Here is a 25351-nt window from a genome sequence, read left to right as displayed (position 1 = left end):
CCGAATCCGTCAACCTCTCTACAGTGGGGCACAATTCGCAGGACTTTCGCTCACAATTTGTTATCCATTTTCTCATTTTGGCAGTAAGCTTTTCCGTGGTTCGCTGTTAAATGTTCATTACAAGATGTGCGCTTCCCTGCCTACCCCATACGTTCAGCGCTTCTGGCATATCATTGTTTGTTTGGGGCAAAAAGCGTAATTTTGTGGTGGAAATTAGCGTCCAGCCAGTATTAAGGCGGAGGTCAGCAGTAGATAACAAAACACACATACACATAAACACATACACAAATCCAATGCATAATACTGGCCACTGCCACAAAGCAGGGTTTTTTTTTCTTAACAAACAAATCATTGTGTGTTGGTTGTGGCGAGCTGTTATTTGCAGAAAAAGCGGCGCCGGGTGGGTGTAGCGCCTGGTGATGTTCATAAATTTTTCCAACCCACTCAAACAAATGGAAAGCCCGCTGCCTTGATGAGGTCAGAGTGCGGGTTTTGTTTTCTGTTGCACAGTGTCCGTAATTCTATCGGAACTACTAAACGGTCGCTTTTTCCATGGCTATGGTGGGAATGTGTTGGTGTGTGGTTGGACTTGTGGAACTTGCTTCCGGTGGGAGGGATTCAGTAGATTTTCCATTCCGTTATCTTCCACAACTAATATTGTCGTTCCCCTTTTTCGTTTCTGACAAATATTGCTAATGGAAACTCAAATTTCTTTTTGGCGTTTCGCTTGGCGTGTTCGCTTTACGATAGTGTTTGTTCGTTCGTTTATGGAGCCTGCTTTTGGGATGGTTTTGTATTTGTTTTTTTTTTTCGAAGGAAGGTCTGAAAACTTGAGAATGATATTGTATAGTGCATATCTACTCCGAACGGGTTAAGTGCGAAAATGCTAAAAAAAAGAGCAGAAAACAACCATAGTTCGGTTGGGTTATGATAGTGTGCGAAAAATCTTTCATTTTTTCTGACAATTGTTGAACCAAGTCCGGAAAACAAAAGTTACAGAAAAGGGATTAAACAAGCAGTTTCAAATGCTGGCAACAAAGCCGTCTGGTCATCCTACTATGAGAATCCATAATGGCAGAGCGCTCAGAAAACGATGATAAATTAACCGTTTGTTCTATCACAATCCTGTGCTTTGCTTCTTCCGTCTTGGGAAGGCTGGTTGTAAAAAGTTTGAGCATAGTTTTATGGAGGTTATCATCAAATATTTATTTATTTACCACTGTTTCTTTTCTTTCTCTTCCTCAACGCAGCAACTTTTCCGCTCTAATCCGGGCCTTACCGCAGCCAACTCGGCCGTCCCAGGTGCGCCGAACGGTCAGCCACTGCCCCAGTCGGCCCTCTCGCTGTCGGCCGCCCAGCAGCAGCAGTTCCTGCAGCATAATGCAGCGTACGCCGCACAGCAGGCGCCACCGTACGTCATCAACCCGGGCCAGGATCCGAACCAGTACATGGGAGCGCTCATTGCGGCCGGCGTACCGCAGTACTATGCGCCCGCCCCGTGGGGTGTGTATCCGGCCAATCTGGCCATTCCCCAGCAGCAGTCGCAGCCTCGCCGACCGCTCACCCCATCGCAACAGGGAGCCGAAAATCAGCCCTATCAGGTAAGCTTTGGTGCGGAGCTGTCGAATGCTAACGCAGGGATAGGCCCCCTTCCGGTGGGGAAAACAACCCCAATTAGGTTAAATTAAGTTTGATTGTGAAAATACCCTCTTCTCATGCTGATCCTTAAGTTTTGCGGAAATATTTGTCCCGCTCTCTGCGCGCACCCTTTCGTCTTGTGTGTAACGTTGTTTACTAATAGCTTAACAATTAAAGCCCGTATTTATTGAAGGAGTATAGTGTGTGTACGTTAACTAAACCTTCAATTTATCTCCATCAAGCTTTATATTATTAAACATGCATAAATATTTAAAAACATTACCCCCCCACACACACACACCACCGTAAAGGGAGAAGTTGAACCTTCCATCCAATCCAGCAAAGTGAAGTTTGCGCATGAAACTAACGAAAGCTTTAATCGTGTACAACGTTCCCAGTGACCTTCTACTACAAAGAATGATTGTTTTAAAATGCTGAGACGAGAGATGAAAAATCATTACATGTTCTTTACTCACGTTCAACTTCCAACAGCATCTCCCGCTAACGTTCGCTCCAAAGACCTAAACGTGAAACACCATAGAGATTAATGATCTCGATCTCTCACTATGGAAAATGTTCCTTTTCCACGACACAAAACACCAAACCGCCACCAACACACAGCCGAGTGAACGAAGACCTCGATGGAGTGGGACCGGATGGTTAATAAAGCGAAATGGGAACGCTGAACTTTTGTCCGGTTACTGTGTGCTGCACGCTCTGCCACAAGCTCTAAAGAACGCATTCCAGGGTGAAAGAATTTTCCGACAAAGTTCGGTTTTGGTTTGCGAAAACGCGTGCACAACATCGTTATACTGTTTCTTCTTTACTATCCTTCTTTACTGTTTCTTTTTTCTTTCTCTCTCTTTTTTCGTGCAAAATATTTGACGGTTTGCACCGCGTTGTTGTTTCCACCAACCAGCCGAATGGGTAAATAATTAGAACTTAGTAATTGGATTAAGTTCGTCCACCGTACGGCCCAAAATCGGTGGCCCCATCGGTGGTTTTTGATGTGGTTTTGGGCAAGCTTTTCTTCTCTGCTTGCTGTCATCGGCACATACAGAGGATGAAACCAAGAAAACCGTTCGTTTGGTTTCATTCATTTCCAACATCCGTTACCTGCTGTTGGCAGCATGTAGAGACGAATGAACTATCATCCTTAGATATTCTAGGAAATCGTTGTTGTTGATTTATTCTACAATTGAGGATTTTTGTTTTAGAGCTGAAAATGAGTATCGTGCTTCCCCACTGGACACAATTTTAAAATTGCTATAATATAACTTGTTCTTTATATAATATAAAGTTTATTTTAAAAAAGTTCTACTTAAGATGGAGAAAATGATACACCATCAGTTTCAGTGCGTTTCCGACGTTTTCCACCTATCAACTACCGGCAACGATGTTTGTTTAATTTAGTACTAAATACCTTCATCAGCCGCTGGTTCCCTTCCGGAGTTAAATTTCTCAACTGACACTACCACCATTACCACCACCTTTGTCCGGGAAAGAGGGCTCAACGCGTTTCGTTGATGCATAGCGTGTGTGTCGGTTGGAAAGTTTTTGCTTGGTTACTTCCTTTCCCGATGGTAAATTCTTCACCCCACCCACCCATTCAAGTACGGATGCTTGGCTGCTTCTCACAACACAACCGCAAACCAACCTTCTCCGTTAAGGAGGGTGTGGGCTTTCGTCGCGCAATCGGGTACGCTGCGAAGAAGTTGGCCGACGTATTTATTAATGAATAGTTTACGCCAACCCTAACGTGATTATGCTGCCTGCTGCTGCACCTGGCTGCTCGGCAAACTGTGTTTGTTTCTGCTGCTTTTGCTGCTGCTGTAAAGTAGGGAAACAAAGGAAGGGAAGTGAAGTTGTAAAAGGGGGAAATCTCTACCCAACCCGAAAGTCAATCTATTCGTCCAGCCAACCGTGCTCTAAAGCGAGCGAAATGGGTATCCCCCATATCCTTTCCTAGTGCCTGTAGCTAATTGGTATTAATGATTCATTAACACAATACCACCACAACGCAATTGGGAGTTTCTGTAGCTGCACAACAAACAACGCCGGTGCCTGGCGCACTGTTTGAAGCCCTCCCTCCGGGCAGTTGAAGGCTGTGTGTGGAAACACGTTCCAGACGCAAATGTGTCTGCACGCGAGCATTAATAAAGTAACACGCCGTCATTTCCTTCACATTATACTCTCTCTCTCCTTTTTTCTCTCTTTCTCTCTGTTTCCCTTTTTCCCTCCTATTTTAAACAGTTGCAACTGTCTGCAAACGAAAAATTACCCTGCTCTGGTGCGCGTGATTCAAGGGTAGTGAGTTAAGAGTGAAGTGGAAAATAAGTACACGTACCACATACTCTTTTCCGATCGTCATCGTCACGGTCGTTCACCACGGAGCTTTCCCGATTATTACGGTCCCGTAGGTGGTGGAGGCCGGGAAAACTGTCTACCAACAGAGATGATTTAATTTTCCCCAAAAATGGAAGCGCTTCTTCCAAGTCTTGCTCTACTTATAGGTCAGAGTAAAGATGAAATTAAATCATGGATTAATGCTTTTCGACAGGAGCTTCGGATCTTGACCCCAGCCGAAGAACCAGTCTTGTTTGCTACACAGGTAGAAATCACTGCAAAAAACTTGTTGTCGGTGGTAATCTCTATATCCAATGTTAATGGCGTCATACCCAGCTCTGGTATGTGAAAGAAAGCCACTTCTTGGGCCAAATAAATATGTACACAGGTATGAAGTCAGAGCCACTTTCCCGCCGGGTGGTGGTCGCGTCATCACGGTCACGTACCCTCAGTCCATGTTGTAATCGCCAGGTTGCGAATGTGAGGAGTTCATCGAGAAACATATATGAGAGGAAGAAAAAGGGAAAGGGAGAGGGAAGACATCACAGACAGGCAAGCATTGTGGATGTGTGTGTGTGTGTGTTTGGATTTCAACATGACCCTGGTCAGCTTTCTGATGGTCACGGTCAGAAGCTGAATACCATTGTGCTGTGTGCACGATTTGAACTCTCTTAGTTTTCTACGATGCTTTTCTCGCGATTTTGTTTCTAAATTTCGGATTAAAGATTATGTAAATTTAGCATGGTTAGCCAATGTTACTTTAGTTCATGTTCAAGTAGAGAAAAATCATCTGCAAACGGATTTTTACTCGTAATTTGGTCTGCTAGACCACCACCAAAAACGCGCCGCAGACGATGTGATGTGGTGCTTAACATGCTGGTCGTCTTTGCTAACATGCTGTTCGTTAATGCGGCGGTCACGTGGCGAGATGAAATGGATCGCATCCAAAATACTGGTTGTGGGAAAATTGAAATGAAAAATCCAATCGTGTCCTGTTTTTTCTAAACGTTTCCTAAGAATTGTGGCATTTTTTTATAGCAGAAACCGATCGGTCATTTACCTTTATCTGCACACACACACACTATCAATGAACACACCGCATGATGACGTGTTTTTTTCGTGAAACGTGCGCTAGACGACCCCGATTGGCGGTCGGGCTAGCGAGCATGCTACCACACACCTTCTCACAGCAGCAGCACAGAGTCCAGCTAAGGTCGATGACAAAATGGTCTACCCATGGTGGCGATTTGTCCTGTTTTTCCACCTTCTGGGACATTGTTGTAATTTAATTCCTATTGGTAAATCCATCAACGTCGGCGAAATTAAAAGTGAAAGCGTAATGGGATCGTGGGGAGGAGGAGGGGTTCGTTTGTAAGCAGGGTGCGCTCTGCGGGTCGATGAGGGCCATGGATCGTCACTTATGCTAAACAGCAGCAAGCTGCCAAACAGAAGTGAAACACCCGCACATTCTCGTCCGAGGATTGCTCCATTTGGTGCGTTTGAGGTGTGTGTTTGTGTGTATGTGTGTGGGTGGGAGTGTAATGACTGGTATGCTGGATTACCGTCATCAATTAACATATCACATTAAGCATGCTTAGGAAAGCGGGAGCGATGCGATCGATCGAAGAGAGCTGGTTTTCACGCGTGTATACAGTATTAGCTTCGGAAAAGGGGCCCCCTATTATATAGATGGCGCATAAGGTGCCATAAAACCCAACCGGCGAAAGTAACTGGTTCCCCTATATTCGCTTCTAGTTGGGCTTACCCATTATCGACCACGAAGGAAAACTTGTTTTCATTTCGACTCACTTTCGCTGCTAGTTTACTGGGTCTCAGTGATGAAGGGTGATGATGTACGCTGAATGTTAGTAGCGACAAGCCCAAAAGCTGGCAGGTAGGAGTGTCTCTGCCTCTACGAATGAACTGTCTATGATTGAACAACAAAATTACTGGTTTCTGCGAACGAATTAGACTAGTTTCGTTATGAAATCAGGCTCAAACCCACAGCGCTCATTCAAACCCACAGCGCATAAATTGTTACGCTCAGGGATATCTTAAAGTTTTCTAATATAATCCAGACGAATCGATATTGTTGACATATTTTGGTTGAACTCTGCTTTAATTCTTCTCCGCAGCGGTTCTTCCCACTTCTTTACTCCACACCGGCGGTGATAAATTTAATTTTCCACTGACCGTGTGCAGTGCAAAAGTGGGAGATGGAGACCGGAAGCTTAAAAGTTCATTATAATTTTTGCTTACATTTTATCCAATGCCCACTCAGCGTGTTTTCTCTGCAAGTGCCACGCCAGAACAGTGTGCGCTTTCGTGTACAGCATAAACCAAGGAGAGAGATACCACGACAAAACAATAGTTGGTTCATTATCACCCGCGACGGTGGATCCCTAGCCCCTTGGTAATTGCAATTTCCCTAGCAATTCGCGTGCAATCAGTGATCTCTTCTGGTGGTGGCGTGCTTTAATAGCGAAGGAAAGTGCTTCTACGCTGTATTGGCCGTGGAGAATCTTTCCACATTTCAATTCTTTTTTTTTCCTATGCCTGTTCCATGTTTCCATTGCTCTTCGTGGAAATCAGGATGAAGAAGGAATGTTGTTACATCGTGTGCACTGTGCGGTAGTGGAGCTACCATCGGGTTTTAAATCAATTACTATCGGGGCGAAAGAAGCCCGGATAAGCTCCTCCAGCGAGAACGTATTAGTCTATATTTTATCTGCTTCTTTACATTTCTAATCCCCTTACTCTTCTACAAGCGAAATGTGTGATATATTTGTATACATGAAGCATAATAGCTCGAGCTCGCGTGCCCACTTTAATGAACCGTGGCTGCCTTCGTGTTTCTTCTTCTTACTCAAGATCGGTCTCCGGGAATCGAGACCCTCACACCGGGCCTTTTTTTTAAGAGCGTGCACGAGGAGGACTCACCTGTCGTGATAGGCCGGTATTGATAATTTCCTCCTGCGTGTGGTTTGTTACGGGCCCAATGGCTGTTTGGTGCTTATTTTTCGAGCACGAAAAAAGGTCGTCCCCGTCAACACGTTCGAAGTGATGTGGGTTGATTATCGTTGATACTAGCAAGCTTGTAATGTAAGGCCACCATGAATAGTAAATTTTCTCATTTTTAGACCAAAAGGTTTGATAAATCATGGAAGGGAGCGAGGGTATAATTATAACTTCTGGGGAAATCGTAACCACTATTGTCTTCTCGAGGCAATGCTACACAATTTATGAAGATATCGATTGGCTTTCTGTTGCTGTAATTGTTTCGTAAATGGTTCGTAAATAGAATTCCTTAACTGGATTTATGTTTTGTTGAACAAATGACCACTAATGGAGAAGGAATGTAGATTTAATTCGATGTTTAACTGTGATTCCCTGCGGTGTTGTGACTGTTTACTCTGAAGTCAACGTGAAGTCAGGCAATAAGGAAATCGATGAAAATTTTCACATTGTATGTCACTTTATGAACTATGAGATTTAACGTAAGCGAACTTTATGACAACTATTGAATTTTTTCTACTACTTTTATCTTTTAGTAAATATTGTACATATGACACAGTGTTACTTATGGACGTTTAACCGATTTAAAATAATTTCAAATTCCGTCATGTCAATTAATGTACAAAATAATAATTTTAAACCTTAAATCAATCCTTTAGCCAAAAAGCAAATTGTTGGATTTCTAGCAATTATCCCGCCTGCAGATGAAAATGAAAATATGTTTTAGTTGCCCTTGTTCACATTATTTGATTGTTCGACAAATCTTTTTGTTACTACATATTACGAATGATTTTCATTCATTTGTTGGTAGTTTTATGCCGTGAAGTGATTGTATTGTATGTACGTGAAAGGAGGTTGTTATATCTGTATGATGTATGTTTATTATAAATACTATTGCTAATAATACATTGATTACCGATTTGTACATTTTTCCTTTCTTTTTCTCTCTTTCTCTTTCCTTTAATGTTTTCTCTTTAATGCGCTGTTACATCGTTGTTTCGTTGTTTCTTCTACTGCATCACCTCGTCAAAAAACAAACACTGTGACAACGATTCGTGTGTAACATTACCTGTATTTTTGTTTTGTTTCTGTGTGTGTGTACAAACCCAAAAACAAATTAAAACAAATTAAACAACCCTTTCTCCCAAAATGTCGTCTACCCGGTGACGACGGGGTGTGTTTCGTTGTTGTTGTGGAAAACAATCGCAAAACAATATCAACAAAAAACCCTGCGCGCTGCGCCTGTATAAATCGAAATGTGCGTGCACACGGCCGGCTATGACGAAATGACGATATGACGCACCGTACGAACAACAACGACGATACTACGCGATGGATGGTATGCAGGTGATATCGGCATATTACGACCAGAGCGGTTCGCTGGTGATGGGACCACGCACCGGAACACCGATGCGGCTCGTCAGTCCGGCCCCGCCGGTACTGGTGCCGCCCGGTGCAGCTGGACCGCGGGCTCCGCAGGCGCCCCCAATGTATCCGCCGCAGCCACAGACCGCACAGCAGAACGTCTACTCGGCCCAGAACGGATCCAATGTAGGAGGTATGTACATAGTGTTCAAAGAGACATCTCTTTCCGGAGGTGTTTATGTTATTGTTTTTTTTTGGTTTTCTTAGGTTTTATTTGCAATGTACATTTTATTATATTATTTTTTGCATGTTAACTTTCACTTTATCTCAGTTAATATTAAATACAGCAAGTGTGTGAGTCACCTGATTTTACTGAATGGTAAATCATGTAAATATGTTTAATAGGCATTTCAAAGCAAAAAACAAAACGTAGCGAACTTTTTTTTTATTCATAACGCTTGATGCGGAACTGTAACTTGTAATAATATTGTATATTTGTAATCCATATTCTATAATTTTGATGAACTGACATCATCTTGGGTTTAACTGATCTTGCTCGTAAAATAAGTTTTTGGTAAATTTAAAATTTTTATAAAACATTATAAATTTCTTCGATATTAGGAATTCATTATGACAATGTAAAAGTTGACTGTTTCTACAGCATATACGGGCGAGTTCAGTCAACAATGGTTCGGTCAGTAATATAGGTCAATAGTAGAAAAGCAATGAACCCCTCCCCCCGCTGTGTACAGCAAACAGCCGCCGGCACAGCTCTGAAGTTGTGGGAAAGCGGTGGCTGGCGTTTTTTTTTGTTGTGTTGTTCCAACGAAAGCTGCACTTGCTTTTCGCCACGCACACATACATACACACAAATAGTCACAATCGCTTTCTATGAATTGGCACGCGGTCGACCGGAGCAGGCAGGCAGCACAACCCCTTCGAAGCCATGCTGCTTTCCCTCTGTGGCAAGAAGAAAATATGCACTCGAGAATGAAGATCAAGTTTCTCTGGGTACAATTTTCCGTCAATCAGGTTGATTGCTTCGTCTGTCTCTCCGCCCTGCTCGCTACTATGCCACCGCCATTTAGACTGTCCCGGGTGTATCATCCCGGGAGGAAAGAAATCGATGTAAACTGTAAACTGTAGTTATCACTCCCGAGGGCAGCATAGGATAGCAGTGCCCTGTGTGATGGTAGTATAATTTTAAAATGGAATTATATTTTCCTTGCTGTTGCACGAGCCACCAATGACGATGATGGTGGTGGTGGTGGTGGTACATATGTGTACCACGCGCGGTGCATGTCACTTCCCAGGGGCGCAGTGTGTTCCCCTTCTAAACTTGAGTCTTCAATCGGCCGGCGAGATCATTATATCGCGGCGCCATTATTATATGGTGCTGTTGCAGTGGCTTGGACTGAATGTCTGAAAAGCTCGGGAAAGCCTTTCCGACGACGGTCTGCGCTGGAGAATGAATGGGGGGGGTCTCCATGCATCGTCGTTGTCACTCATATTCGCGCGTTGGAAAATTGTTGAACGTGCACAGTATTAAACCGATTAATTGCGGGAGGGTCGTGCCATTTTTCCCCCTTTCTACCTTTTCCACCGATGCTTGTGGTGAAGTGTAAGTTAAGTGAGTGCATTTGTTGTTGTGTTAGTATCGACACCACACCCCAGCAGGAGAGGATACAAAGAGCATGCATGTGGGAGAAGCAGCTTTCCGTGCTAGATTGTTCAACGTTAATTGTATTTCATTAAGTTTATGATTGTAGCAATCAAAACCAGCAGATAGGTGACGTTGTTCAAAAAGATATATACCTCCTCTGTAACAATACATGCTGTTGTATATACACAGTGGGTGGTGTTAATAATAATGTTGCTGATTATCTGTCGTCTATCTTGACATATACAAAGCCTGCCCACTGTTTTGGAGCTTTCTGCAGGCGGGAAATTTTTACTTGCATAGTCCAAGGTTTTCGTTACTGTTACTGTGAACAAAAAAAGGAAAAAAATAATTTTTCGCGCTCGTTTTCCTCTGCTTTCTCTCGGAACAACGGTATCATGATCCCCACAAGCTGCTCGGAAAGCAGCGTTTGTATGAACAAATAATCGATCAAGTAAAATAATATACTGGGCATGACTGACTAAGACAAGATTTTTACACAATGTACCGGCCAAAGATACGTTGCGTTACATCAAACCATGTTATGATTAAATAATTGTGGTTTGTAATGTTATGCCACATATATTACAAACGAAGCCAAAAACAACACGAAACGAAGCAAATCATCATTACTTTGCTTCAAAATAATCGAATCAGAAAGCTCAACCGCGCCTTGTACCTGTTTGCACGGTTCTTTCGCAAGAAAACTCATACCACAGTAGCATAATTTTCACATTCTCCCCGGCGAGAGTGCTCTGTCAACCATGAAATTTTCCCAGTAAAGCTTCCCATTCCGTCGCGTTGTCGCTGGGTTGTGCAAACTATTCTTTACAAGAAAAAAAACACCGTTGTTCTCAATTGAGCCTCGGTGAGCTTGATTGGTTTTGTTCCAGCATCACCCTTTGAGTGACAGCATTTTCTTTTCCGGCTTAACTTCACCGCAACCAAGCGTCACTAGTCCCGGCGAGTTCGTTCGCTAGTTATCGATTGCATAAAATCGATTAAAAGTTTTGTTCATTGGCAAGTGTTGCACTGATTGTTGTGCGTTTAACTGGGTGGAAAGCGTAATGTCTATCCACGGTCGACCACCACACCCCCGTGATTTCATCATGACGAAATTGGTGCCTTTGCGCAGCACTGATCTGTTCCGGTTAGAAAATGAAGCCTTAGTCTTATAGGCTAGAGCTTTCCACGAAACGTAAATTTTCCATTTTCCCACAACGAAGGTGGGTTGTTTCCGTCATTCATTGATTTGAATGGTTGTTCGTTGATTAAGTCAGCCTTTTCAATAGACGGCCGGCCGGATGGACTAATTAAGATAGCTTTTGTAAAACAGGTTAACATTAGGTACAAGAACAAAGAAGGATCATTTTACTATGTGATAGCTCTGTTATTGTTATGCGAAAAATACGTTTATAACTATAATAATTATTCACCGAACTTTTTCAACAATAATAAAACCAATAACTAATTTGTATTCGATCGTTTTCATCCTTTTTTTGTTGCGCAAAACAGGACTCGGTGCCTTGAACACATCATCCCTGACCACACGGCGGGATTCGTTTGATCGCAATACATCGGCCTTCAGTCCCTCGCTGGACTATACCTCGGGTGCCTCGACCAACACGATGGCGATGAATGCGGCCGCGGCTGCAGCTACTGCCGCCGCTCGCAAGTGGCCAGTCGGTGCTGGGAACTACAGCGGTCTCGGTACGGTAGCGGCTGCCTCAGCCAGCCCGCTGGGACCGTCGCTAACGCCACCGCCGGTGTCTGGACTCGGTACGCTGGTAACGAGCCGCGCGCCTGGTGCCGAGACAAAGTACCGCCAGGTGAACCCGAGCCTCGTGCCCGGAATCTCGACCGGCAACGCGGCTATGTTTGGCTCGAACAACTGCGCCGCTCAGGCTATCCTGTCGCGGCTGTCTAGTGCAGTGGCACGCCCAACGACCGCACCTGCGCCCGCTCCAGCAGTGCCGGGAGCGGCACCAGGGCTCGACCGTCCGCCGGGTCGATCACGCCTGCTCGAAGATTTCCGCAACCAGCGCTACCCGAACCTGCAACTGCGCGACCTGACGAATCACATCGTCGAGTTTTCGCAGGACCAGCACGGATCGCGCTTCATTCAGCAGAAGCTGGAGCGCGCCATCAGCGTCGAGAAGCAGCTCGTGTTCAACGAAATACTGGGCGCCGCCTACAGTCTGATGACGGACGTGTTCGGCAACTACGTCATACAGAAGTTCTTCGAGTTTGGCTCACCGGAGCAAAAGCAGGCCCTTGCCCAGCAGGTGAAGGGGCACGTACTGCCGCTAGCGTTGCAGATGTACGGCTGCCGGGTCATACAGAAGGCACTGGAAAGCATTCCGGCAGAGCAGCAGCAGGAGATTGTGCGCGAGCTGGACGGGCACGTGCTGAAGTGCGTAAAGGACCAGAACGGCAACCACGTGGTACAGAAGTGCATCGAGTGCGTCGATCCGGTTGCGTTGCAGTTCATCATCGACGCGTTCCGCAACCAGGTGTACTCGCTCAGTACACACCCGTACGGTTGCCGGGTGATTCAGCGGATACTGGAGCACTGCACGCCCGAGCAGACGGCTCCGATTCTGGCCGAGCTGCACGCGAACACCGAGCACCTAATCCAGGACCAGTATGGAAACTACGTCATCCAGCATGTACTGGGTAGGTGGATCATTTATCCAACGCGATGCATCATTTATGAGCAGGAATGTAATGGTGAGAACTGTTTTTCTTCTTTGTTTTTCACTTCAGAACACGGAAAGCCCGAGGATAAATCAGCACTCATTGCCAGTGTGCGTGGAAAGGTGTTGATTCTGTCTCAGCACAAATTTGCATCCAATGTTGTGGAAAAGTGCGTCACACATGCCACACGTGCTGAACGGGCGCTGCTTATCGAGGAAGTTTGTTCGTTTAATGATTCGTAAGTATGCCTGCATGCGATAAAGAATACCGTTGTCTTAGAGAGGCAATGCCCGGGAGTCAAATATTCGGCTTGGGATAAACATATCACATCGTTTCCCTTTTTTCTTTTCCCATGTCCAGCGGACTTCATGTCATGATGAAGGATCAGTACGCGAACTACGTGGTACAGAAGATGATTGACGTGTCCGAGCCGACGCAGCGAAAGGTGCTGCTGCATAAGATTCGGCCGCACATGAACTCGTTGAAGAAGTACACGTACGGCAAGCACATCATCGCCAAGTTGGACAAATTTACGTTAAAGACACCGAATTCGCTGGCAGGCAATGGTGCCGGTGGGTCGGGTAATGCGGCCGCTGCCTCTGCGACCGGTACAGCCGCAAATGGTACGGCTGGCTCGGCAGCCGGTGGTCCTGCTACCAACGGGACTAATGGTAGTGCAAATAGCACCACTGGTGAACTCACTGCCAATGGCCCCTCGAACGGGGCCGGTGTAAACAACGGAGGAGGTAACGCCAATGGCGCGGGAGCCACTGCGACAGTTGGCAGTTCGGCCAGCAATGGTGCCGGTGTTCCATCGAACGGTGTGACGACTAACAGCAACACCAACGTTAGCGGCGGCAACAGCAACGGTACCAGTGCTGGCCTGCGCCCAATTGGACCGCCTACCAATGGCGTCATGTAAGCAGGTTGAAGCCCGCCGCAACGCCTGTGGTTTCGAATGGAAGACTCGCAACGACCACTGGATAATGTGTAAATACTGTACGCTATCTTCGAATACTAACCCAGAGCAAATGCGCATACACACAGCTCAGTTTTCACCACAGAGGCCAATTTTTGGGACCCGCTGTATGTTTTTTCTACGAGCACATGATTGGGGACCGTACTGCTGAATACGGCTATAAAAAAAAAGTACGCATCAGACATTGTTCCTCCTTTCCTAAACCTAGGACGTAAGAATGTGTGTGACTGCTCGCATCTTTAGCCTTTTACAAGACTCATCGTAATGCATCTTCTGAGTTTGGACCAGGGATCTAACTTTATGTTATTATATTTTTCTACTACGAGCTTGAAAACGCAAATACGTTGCGCCAGTGAAATACTAAGCGAGAATCGTCAGCGATAGAAAGGGTAATCACGTATGAGAAATTAATATTCGCTTTCGAACGTATAAAGTGAAGCTACTAGAAGCAGCGCGTGTATAAGTTTTCTGTATTTTGTGTGGCCCCTCCATATATATATACATATGTTTTGTGTACATTTTTATCTCGCGTACGGTGTTAGATCTCAATTCTAGAAATGAAACGAAACAGTAGCAAACAAACTCATTCGTTCGCTTGCAACTAAACAGTGTGCGAATTTGGTGTAAGAAATGAAGCGCTACACATACAAAAGAGCAACTTTGTGCATAGTTGTTTATTGATGCCTTGGTGTAAGTAGTGTATTATTTAGCGAAAAGAACAATTTCTTGCAAAAGTGATTTATAGCACTTCATTTGGCGAGATGAAATATGCAGGATGCAGGAAATCTCTGGCTATTTTCAGGTCATAGATAATCCATTTCGTTGCGTGATCGAACACACGATACAACTAATCAGCTTCGTTTCATTGTACGTTGCAATAGTTGCGTTGATATCAGCGTTGATACCACAGGCAAATGAAATGGCATTGCGAAACCAATCGACGAACCCCTTCTTTTAAGTATATTACAATTACGGCTCATGATTAGCATGAAAATGGGGGTCCGATTGCAATTTACATGTACATGCAGTTCCAGCTCTTGATTTAGTTGATTGTATCCACAAACCGTAGTAGTACTGAAATGCGTACTACATACAGAACATAAAAAACAAGAGGACTGGAACTGTAAAATACAGCGCAGTATAATGCCACGACTTGTTTGTAGAGACTAAGCATATATGAATACAAGTAAAACGTAATATTTATGGCAACCTAAATACGCGCACACTCGCGAAATAACACATTTAAAGTGTAGAGACAAATTGGATACCAACATCTGTTCAATGACGAGGTGAAAGTGTAAACAATGGAGCTTACTATTTGTTGTGGAAAGTGTTTCGCTGTGTTGGTAATCATGGAGCATAAATAAAACGTGGAGGGAAGGAAATTCGAATTAAATGAAGCCGTTATACAGTCTGAAGAGCTTACAGCTGCTACAAGGGATTAGGCTTGTATTGAAGGAGGCGGCCGAAGTCGCCAATATAGTTGCCAGTAATGGCCATGCATTGCAAGAATGATGTTTGTCACAGTGAACAAATCCAATGTGCATCCCCATCCCCCGTCTCCATGTACTCCGAGGCGCTAAATTTTGATAAAGAAAACTCTAGTATACATTTGAGGTTGATGCAGAAATGGGTTATTCATTTACAGCGTGTAGAATATCCCGATTGTTGCAGTTGTTGAAGGGTGTTGCGACAAAACGAGCAACCGTCAAGAGAGAAAGAGAGGATTCAGTAGGGTATGAACTGCTGTAGCGTATAGTAAAAAGCAGAAGAGCAGTATCAATTATTTTTAATTATTACTAGGAAGAAGCTGGCATAGGGATCATTTTTTCGAAAACAAAAATTAAGAGAACAAAAATTAAAAAATAAGTTAGCATCCACACAAAAAGCATTGCTACGACGTGACTTTTGTTTTCAAATTGAAACCAACTATCAATGACATAAATCGCGTTTGGACATACTATCCTCGACAAACGCTGGAGTGAATGCGTGCTCTATTTTGGTGGATGTCTGACTTGCATAACGATGGATGAAAATTGACCGTATTTGTTTAAGAGCTAGAGCAAAATATCCATCGAGCGGCGACTTTAGGATTACTCTAGTACAGTTTTATGTAAGCAAAAGAAAAAAGAAATAATAACGGAAACCATTTACTGCCATCCCAGTCCAACGTAGTTTGTACTAATGCGCGGTCTGGTGATGTGCCGCTTTGGGCAAGCGTTTCATCTAGCTAATAGTAGAGCGTTACAGTTACATTTTCCACATACATTTACCAACTAAGGATGATGATAAAAACTCATTTCATTTATTCTTCTTACATCAGTTTTCCGACACTTGTAGAGTTTAGCCAGATTTAAGAGTTATAAAGTCGAACTTACATGAACTGTATCAATTAACAACGATAAGAAGCTCCGCTCTAGTTTAACCATTTTAATACAATAGAATTTTCTCACGAAAACGTGAAGCATCTAATTAAAATATCGAACAACCCGCAGTAACAAGCAAACAGATGACTAAATATGTGAAGTATTTCTTATACTTTTTTTTCCTCGTCAACGTGCCGGCGTCATGCTTGAAAAAGGAGGGAGTTTTCTGGTTCATAATAGTAATATACCTATCAAACCCCGTGAGCGGAATGGATAGTTTCTACATAAAAGAACATAATCGTGCGTTTGATAAATGGAGTAACTGTACTATTTTTAAGCACTTTGCGTATAGTCCTAGTTCTCTCACCATAGTGATAGTACGTAATTAAAAAAAACGAATATAGCGCTATAATGGTACAGAAAACTAACACTATTGATTGCAACTGACCCGCTAAGATGAGAAGAAGATAATTGAGGCAGATTTTCTTAGCTATCTTGGCACAGATAGGATGGCGAAGAGCGCGCCTCATCCAAGACTGGAGTTACGTAAGAACCGTGAATTTTAACGCAAATTTAGCGAATGAACAAGTAACAACTTCTACGTGTGTGGTGGCAAATGTTAGGCATCCTCGCATTTGTTTAAAACTGTCCCGTGGGTTTTGTATGAATATGAGTTAGATTGTCCTTTGTATGAAATATGCTAACTTTTTTTTTGCATCAAAAGTTGCATAAACAATTTTTAAATTGGAATTAGCTGAACAGATAATGTTTAAACGTATTAAAATTAATTATACGAAATACTTAGTAAAATATTTTCCTTTAATGGATATTCTGAGCAAAATTGGTTCCTTCTTGGTAATGCTTGAATTATATTTTTCAATATTCAAAAATGTTATTGGAGCATAAAGCATAGAGGTGAATCGTGTTTTGCTAAGCGGAAAAATACCATTACAGTAGAAAAAGGATTTTTGGCTCTAATTATGTTCGTTCATACTAACAGGATCGCGGATATATGCAACACAACCCGTTGAACTATTCAGCATGCAGTTGTATATTCATGAAGTGGTGGGAAAAAACACCTAACTGAATGGGTTTTAGATGCTGCTTTAAAATGAATCTATAAATATATATAAATATATAAAGAAAATATTTGTGCTATGTTAAATCAATTATGAACAGTGAAAATAACTATTGTGGGCTTGTAGCAATGTCTCACGACTATATACATATTCCTCATAATGGATAGACTTTCTTAGAAACGATTTTCTAGACTTTAATATAAAAAACTGGTTAAAAACCTGTCACAGGACAGTGGAAAAAAGTAACAAAAACATTAAACACCTGGATTGACCGATGGAAAATAATCATATTTAAAAAGGAAACAAATTAGGAGAACAGATAATGAGCTACGAAGATGACATAGAAATGCTTCACTGAAACCGAACTCTACCGAACTTGGTAAATAAACATGTCCTTCCATTTGTTTCGTTTTCTTTGTACACACAAACACGTTCAATGCAGGCATTATGAGTTGATTAAACCATTTTAGCGAGTCCGTACGGAGAAACGAATGTTGTAAACATTTGTGACCATGAAACAGGCGATCTGAAAAACAAAAACTGGTGTGTGTGCACACGACAAACGATCAATTTGTATATCGCTGTACAAAATTTATATAGTTATTTTATACTACCTACCCTACCGGAAACTCAGAACCCAACACAGAGACATTTCTTGTAAAAGTGCGGCAATTAGCAAACTCACACCATCGTACGAAAACGTACGAACAAACTCAAATGGCCCGTATGCAAATCATGATGAATCACAGCAGCATCAAGCCGAATCAAAATCACCACACAACCATTACAAAGTAAAATAGATCTCGCGCATGAAGACCGACAGCATCGGGAGTATATGTGGTCGAGGCGTAAATTCTTAAAATTTTAACCAATTTGCCAGCAGTTCAATAGATGAGATTGACAAAGCGCGCGTGTATGGGTGTGCGTAAAGGAGAAGCATTTTGAATAGTGTTTGATTGTACATTAGAATTCTTAGATACAAAAAAAAAAATAAGAAAAACCAGTTGTAGAAATCCTTCGTAAATATTACAAAATGCATCCAACTTGCGTTACAGAGAAGCGTAGAAACGATATTTATAAGGTGTGTACGCGTGTGTGTGTGCGTGTGTGAGTTCGTGACCTTTATGCAAAAGTGTCTAGGTGGAAAAGAGAAAAAGGTGAAACTACAGCTACAGTGTCCGGGTTGAGTAGAATAATAGAAAAGACCTCACGAAAATGACAACCCAAACTTCTCAAGACCAATTGATGGGAACGGTTTAAAAAGTGTGTATAATTCTCTGTACAAACCACCAAAAGAGCACTTATATATCAAGAAAAGTACGCAATGTCTGCAGAGTAAATAGTGGTATAAAAAATATGGCGAAACACCATAAATCGATTCAGCAATGCAAATATCAGGAGAGCAAAAGCAGAAACAGAGAGCATGAACCATTCTAACACGAAACCCCAATAGCGATCAATCGAAAATAGAAGCCAATGTAAATACAACAATATCCACACTGCGCGAAGAGGCGCGTACATATTGTGTGAGACGTTGGACTGAACATACATACTACACGAGATAAGAAATAATACCCACAATACACGCAATACCACCTCCAAAAACTGGACTGTACTACAAACACATGTCACATGGAATAGAAGAACAGAAACACAACTTTCCACCACTGAGTAGGGGAAAAGACACTCGCATACCCCCCAAAAACATAGGAATGTGTAAAAAGAAAAACCTTGTGAAAAATCTAGAAAATATCGCCACTACCATCACTACAACAACCACCACCACCACCACCACCAAGACGACCCTTGAAGATCACTTTTATACATTCTTACCACACACGCCGGAAGTTTAAGAGAAGAGACGTGTATAATTGTGCTGTACAAATAATAGAACACAAACCCAGGAGAGGAGGATGTGGGACGAAAAAAACCGCTATCAAGTGTTCTTCTCAGGTTAGATTTGTTTTCTCTATAATGATGGGAGGAGTGAAGGGAAGGGCATAGGAATGTAAAGAACAAAACTCGCTCTGCACCACGTGTGTGTGTGTGTCTGCTGTCGACTTTACACCGATTGCGCAAGGCTTGTTAACACCGGGAATGACGGGGTTTTGGGTTAGGTGAGCAAGGTAGTCAAAAAGGGTGGGAAAATACAGAACACGTGAGTAATGGAAGCATGGTCTAACAAGCTTAGAATCACTTTGTAAAAAATATGTAATTTTTGTTGTACAATTCAACTAAATAGGGGAAAAATTATGGCGCCTGAAGAGAAGAGAATGTAGAGAATCTAGACCAGACCAAATCACTCTGGAAAAGATAGTACATCTGGTTCACAGTATTGCATTTCATTTAATTTCAATTTTGCCCACACAATGAGTTAAAATCATTACGTTGTACAAATTATTCTTACGAACCCCTTAAAAGCTGTGTTCGTTTGTTGTTTTATGTCTGTAAAATTAATCGAATCCAAGACAAATGTAAACTAATGAGTTTGGGCTTTGATAGTAAAGAAAGGAAATTAATCTAAGTTAAGATGACCGCACTCTTCCTCTCTTAATCTTTCTCATTCTCTTCAGGATGCCTGTTGCTGTTCATAGACCATTCGGGAAAACTGCATGTACTGATGCTGAGTTGTTGTATAACTTTATCGTTTGATTGTTTTGTTTAGCTAAGCCCAGAAAAGAAGCGAACGAATACAACACTAACCCACACACACACACACCAGCTATAATGCCGGACATTTTGTGAAAATTTGTACAAAAATCATCATCTCCACTAATAACAACAAGCCGGCAACGACTGGCTCGAAAGGTGGCGGGAAAGCGGAAAAACCACATACACACACACTCACACAGCCCAAAAGAGCATGTAAACATCTATGTGTCCAAAACACACATTAGCCACACCTAAAACAGTGCTTCGCTTCTACCCTCTACAATATGACCTGCCTTCATCCTCGGAAATCGTGTGATATGTACAGTGAAAGTGTGTAACATAACAAAAGTGAGAAATTCGGATTCTCCTACAAACAAGAGGAACGAAACTGGCAGTGAATGTGCAACATGAAAAACATATGCATTTTATGACAAAATTTCTTTTTTTCTCGCTTTTAAAAAGAGGTTTAACAGAACAAATCAGCAGTCTCGCTATTCCTCTGTCTTAAGCAAAAGTCCTCCGAAAAGGACAATTCAAAATTGTCTACTTTCGCGCAGTGTCTTGCAAACTTCAAAAATTCGATGGGCTTTCATTTCTGTACTTTTAACAGTGGAAAAACGTGATCCCAACACGCTGTGGTAAAGCCGCTTTCCCCCGACCATTAAGAATCCGTTTGTTGGCTGGTTTGCTCCTGTGTGTAAAGATTAACAGTCGCTCCCCTCCCCCCAGTGCAAATAAGGCGACATTTTGTATAAATTGTTTTTAACTGTAAAAAAAAAGTGAAAGGAAACACTAACACATACAATTCATAACAAAAATCTGCGCAAAATATACCCCCCCCACCTCCCCCCCCTCCCTGCAGCGCCCTACCCCTACCCAGCAAACAGGCAAAGAACAAAGTCCCATGAATTAGAATCTTTTATCTGGTGTATTGTAAATTTAAAGAAAATAAGTGGGTGAAACGATTAAACGAAGCAGCATTGAAATTGGCATTGAAATTCTGCAACCACAACAACCACACGATCTGTGATTTTTTTCTACTTGAACTGCAAGACACACCAGCAATGCTACATAATCTACCACCCTTTTCCTTCCACCTTATCCTGCGCTCCTATCCAGCAAAGCTCTCACACCTCGAATCCTTCCCGCGTACCCAGGTCCAACTTCGGGTCCAATGTTTCGATACGAAAATAGAAAGGATTATCGGCACAACATCCAAGGAAAACAGACATACACTTGTGGGAATGGGAGGCGCGCCCTCCGTTGATTGTAAAATCGTGTAATTGTTGTGTAAAATTTGCCTACTGCTCTAAATTGCATTGCTTGTAAAGTGTACATTCGCATACTAAAATTAAAACTTTTATTTTATCGTGACGATGTTCCACTCTTAGTTAGATACCTTCCGATTCAGATCGAGAGATCAACTACAAGCACTTCAATAACGTTCAACACGGAACGAATTATTTGCAATAGAACAGATCCCTACTCTGTTGTTAGTGTTGTTCTATTTTAACGCTGTTAAATGCAAAAATATCTTCTGTTTTTCTCTTCAACGTTTATCTCTCTCTCTCACTACCTCTGTACATTAGGACACTAACGCTCCACTTTTGTATTAAAATTCATCTCCCTCCCTCTCCCCGCAAATCAACAAGTGTACTTCTTATAAGAGCTAGAACGACTCATGAAAAAGAAGAAAAGTGAAAGGTTTAGGGGCATAACAGAGAACAACTGATCTTCGTAATGGACAAACAAACAAAATACATATTGAAAATGTAGAGACAAGCAAATCTAAAGCAACACCTACAAAAGGATGGAAGGAAACAAAGCATAAAATTATGCGAAACATGCAAAACCTAAAACCCTGACACAACGCGCAATGTTAAGACAAGAATGAAATGGAAGTGTGAAAATGGAAAAGAGAACGAAAGAGAAAAAGTTGTAGAAAAAACAAATTTAGCTTGAGCTAATGTAATAAAAAGAGACAACAGGGAGGAGAAAACAGAAAAGAACGTATAAAGTATAAATATGTCACCGAATAAACACAGCAAAAATACAGTGTATTGAAAGAGAAAGGAAAGCTACATGAAAATGAAAGCGAGGTCAAACAACAACTGTAAATGGAAAATAAAACACAAGTTGCAATATTAAATCCGACAAAAGATAACGAATTTCGTAAAAACAACTCACAACACACAATGGAAATTTATCAGAGATTAAACTAAAATTACCTTATAAAAATGTTCATACAAGATTTTTGTTAAGACCTTCTGCATGATACTGCAGCACGTTTGACACAAGTGAAATTGAACGTATTTCGTTTATTGAAATTGATTTTTTTTTCTTAGCTAATTTAGTAAGTTTTGCATAGTTTTTTTTCGTTTTGTGTAACTTATCTTCATTTTTTTTGTATTTTTACAATTCAATGATTTTGTATCCGTACGAATTTAGTTATTTACATCGTGGTAGCATTTTTTTTTATTAGAACGACATATATTGTGGAGGTGCACAGCGTATGCAAACACATTTTGCTATCCAATACTTGGGACACCTGTCGTTTATGTGTATGTGTGTGTGTGTGTGTGTGTGTGTGTGTGTGTAGGAGTGTGCACGCTAGCATGTTTGGGGTGTGTGTTTGTTGTTTTATGTTTTTAATCGTGTTGTCGTTTTTCATTTTGAAATTGAACCAGTTTTAGTGAGTGTTTCAATCATCCATCGTGTATAACCTATCGATTTTAGAGGCAACTCTGAGTAAATAAAACGACGCAACCAGCAACAGAAATAGAGAATAAAAAGAGAAAATACAAAACGATCAACAATAGCGTTTGAAGAATGGAAATACAGCAAACAGAATAAAAAGAAGAGAAAAAGAGGAAGCGAAAACATATGCGACTAAGAACAAACAACACAAACATAATGAAGCATAAGGAACACACACTCACACACGGCTATAAATAATTATAAAAACAACATATAAATATGAAAGTAATATTAATTTGAACATAACTATAAATATTATAATACTATCAAACAAATAAATTTTCTGTAACATTGAAGAAATAATAATCCTTTTGCTGTTTTCGTTAAGCTTATTTTCCATTGAATAATCGTGATGTATCACACGTTGGTTAGCTTCATCTGTCAATGTATCATCGTGGCCTTAGTGGCTAACGCATCGTATTTTGCAATTTTGCCTATCACGGCTCAGGATTGTTCATCTTATCAATCGTACGCATGGAATCAATCTCGTAGCTATTCCATTTCCAGAAGTGATCTTTGATCAATTCAAGTTTTGAAAATGATACCAAAAGAAAAATCAAACCAAATAGGGTCTTATAACGATCTTATCACTGACTATATGGTATCTGGGAACTGTTTTCGTTCCTATCCGTGCTCAACAGATGATAATGGACCAAGGACATGTCCCCAAACCTACCGAGCTGGTTTGTATTATGATCAGTTCTCCAATATGTCATTGACATCGTCATGACAAATTCCGTTTGAAACGAAATCCATGTCAGCGTCACGAGCTCCACTGTGATGATCAGAGATGAGACTCAAACAGTTGTTGCGACCATCACATGCTTGGTGACATTTGCTGTGGTCATCAAATCCCTTGGCCTGAATCAGCCAAATCTTGGGGTCTCATTGTTTGCGTGGAACTCTTGGTCAATCACTTGGTCTCCACAGTTGATTGATGATCATCACGATATCATGGGAGATATGCGGTCCGTTCGAGTGGACCCAAGCAACAAAATGAGCATGTTTTCTCGCTGTGTTTGACCCGACATACCATCAAACCACATACAGCTAGAAAGCATTTCCATTTTGTTGCTTGGGACCACAATCCAAGTATATTTCAAGAATTTCATGATTATCACCGACAAAAATTGTCGCGACCAAGTGTGTGACCAAGTTGCTAAACAAAATATCACCGAGCATGTGATTGGTCCACCAACTTTTTGAGTGTCACCTCTGATCATCTCAGTTGTGTACGTGAGCTGATTTGAGCTTCGTTTCAGTCATGAGTTTTGGTGGCATTTAGTAGCACTGTTCACAGCCACAGAAAAAATCATGATTTTGCTTGCGTCGGCATTAAGCTCAGCTTATTAGTCCTCTGACTGATCGGGATTAACTTTGCTTGTCGCGTTTGGCATGCCATGACGCACTTTCATTGAGTATCAGCAATGAACATCAAGCAATCAAGGATATGTTCATTGATTTCGGTGGTGATTATCCCGTGATTTTCAAGACATTTTGCAACACTGCTCCTATGTCAGTTAAGAAACTGGATTTTTTATCAATCTCGATATTGGAAATTCTTTCTAACTGTTAGGATTCATTCATAATTTGAATTAACGGAATGAGGAACTACCGTTGTGCGGGTTTTTTGTTAGTTGGGAACGGATAGGATTGTGTCCGTCAGGAACGACAGGTTCAAGAGAAGGGTATATAAGAAATCTGAATTTTGTATCGTCCTCTTTTTGCACTGCAATTTCGCTCAAATAAAAACACAACGTAGGAAAACAGACCCAATCTTTTGGTCCCAACACTAACTAATCACGAACCATCAACTAATCCGGATCCTTTTCCAGAAACAGAAAATAAATTTATCTCATTTGTAGGAGCTTTACACAAACCTGATCTTGTCCTAGATAAAATTTCGTTCGAGTTACTAAGTGATAGTGAGGATCTTCTTCTCTCCTCGTACAATGCGAGAGCAAGTGTGCGTAAAACCGAACGTGTACCTCCAATCGTCGTGACCGGCACATCTGTAGGCGATGTCCATCGTAAAATAACTGGTGTTGGTGTAGTTAATTTCACAACAAATACTACCGTGAAAGGTATCGTAGTGCATGCTACAAACACGAGTGGTTTTCGTAAAATAATCGAGGAGTTCAAAAAAATTTCGACGCACTGCTACACACATCAGCTTGATGACGAAAAAACCACAAACATTGTCATCTTTGGCCTCCCAGATTATCCTTTGGAAGAAATCCAAACAGCACTGGAAGAAGTGCATGTAAATCCAACGGCGATAAAAAAATTGCAGATTCGTAGAAAGAAATTCGACGATCAGATGATGTATCTATTACATTTTGTGAAGGGTTCAATAACCCTTAGTGAACTCAAAAATATTCGAGCAGTGAATTTTTTGCAGTGAAAGCGCGTATTTTTTGAATATTATACATCTACAAGCGAGCCAATGCAGTGTAAAAATTGCCAGCGTTATGGTCATGGTAACGCAAACTGCCACCGCCCACCTGTGTGCGTGAAATGCGCTGGTTCACACGCATCCAAATCCTGTCCGCTTAGCGTAACTACTACTAGCTCAGCCGGTATTATAGCGCCGACAAAGCTGCGCTGCGCTAATTGCGGTGACCACCACACGGCCAATTATTCAGGCTGTCCTACACGTGTAAGCGTAACTAAAGCAACTAAAGCGCCACCTAAGACGAAAGAATTCAAATACAACGAAAACAGTTTCCCCTCAATAGGAAATCCGCCCAAGCCAAGCCAAGTGCCGATTAATTATTCAAATGTGTTAAATTCAAAG

The 25351-nt window shown here is 41.9% G+C and overlaps 1 protein-coding gene across 6 annotated transcripts in view; it reads left to right on the top strand.

Moving 5' to 3' along the window:
* The window catches only part of LOC120897497 (maternal protein pumilio), a 148211-nt gene extending 125351 nt beyond the window's left edge, over nucleotides 1–22860 (top strand). For all 6 annotated transcript variants that reach the window (XM_040302445.1, XM_040302444.1, XM_040302442.1 and 3 more), the window contains 5 exons: nucleotides 1251–1601; nucleotides 8347–8557; nucleotides 11540–12700; nucleotides 12791–12959; nucleotides 13082–22860. In XM_040302445.1, the coding sequence (XP_040158379.1) occupies nucleotides 1251–1601; nucleotides 8347–8557; nucleotides 11540–12700; nucleotides 12791–12959; nucleotides 13082–13643 (2454 nt within the window). In that variant the 3' untranslated portion in view covers nucleotides 13644–22860. The remainder of the gene's footprint in view (nucleotides 1–1250; nucleotides 1602–8346; nucleotides 8558–11539; nucleotides 12701–12790; nucleotides 12960–13081) is intronic.
* The last annotated feature ends 2491 nt before the right edge of the window (nucleotides 22861–25351 follow it).

This window comes from Anopheles arabiensis, chromosome 2 (genome assembly GCF_016920715.1).
Source record: "Anopheles arabiensis isolate DONGOLA chromosome 2, AaraD3, whole genome shotgun sequence".
Lineage (NCBI taxonomy): Eukaryota > Metazoa > Arthropoda > Insecta > Diptera > Culicidae > Anopheles > Anopheles arabiensis.
Note: the sequence above shows the minus strand (reverse complement) of the source record. Positions and strands in the feature narration are given on the sequence as shown.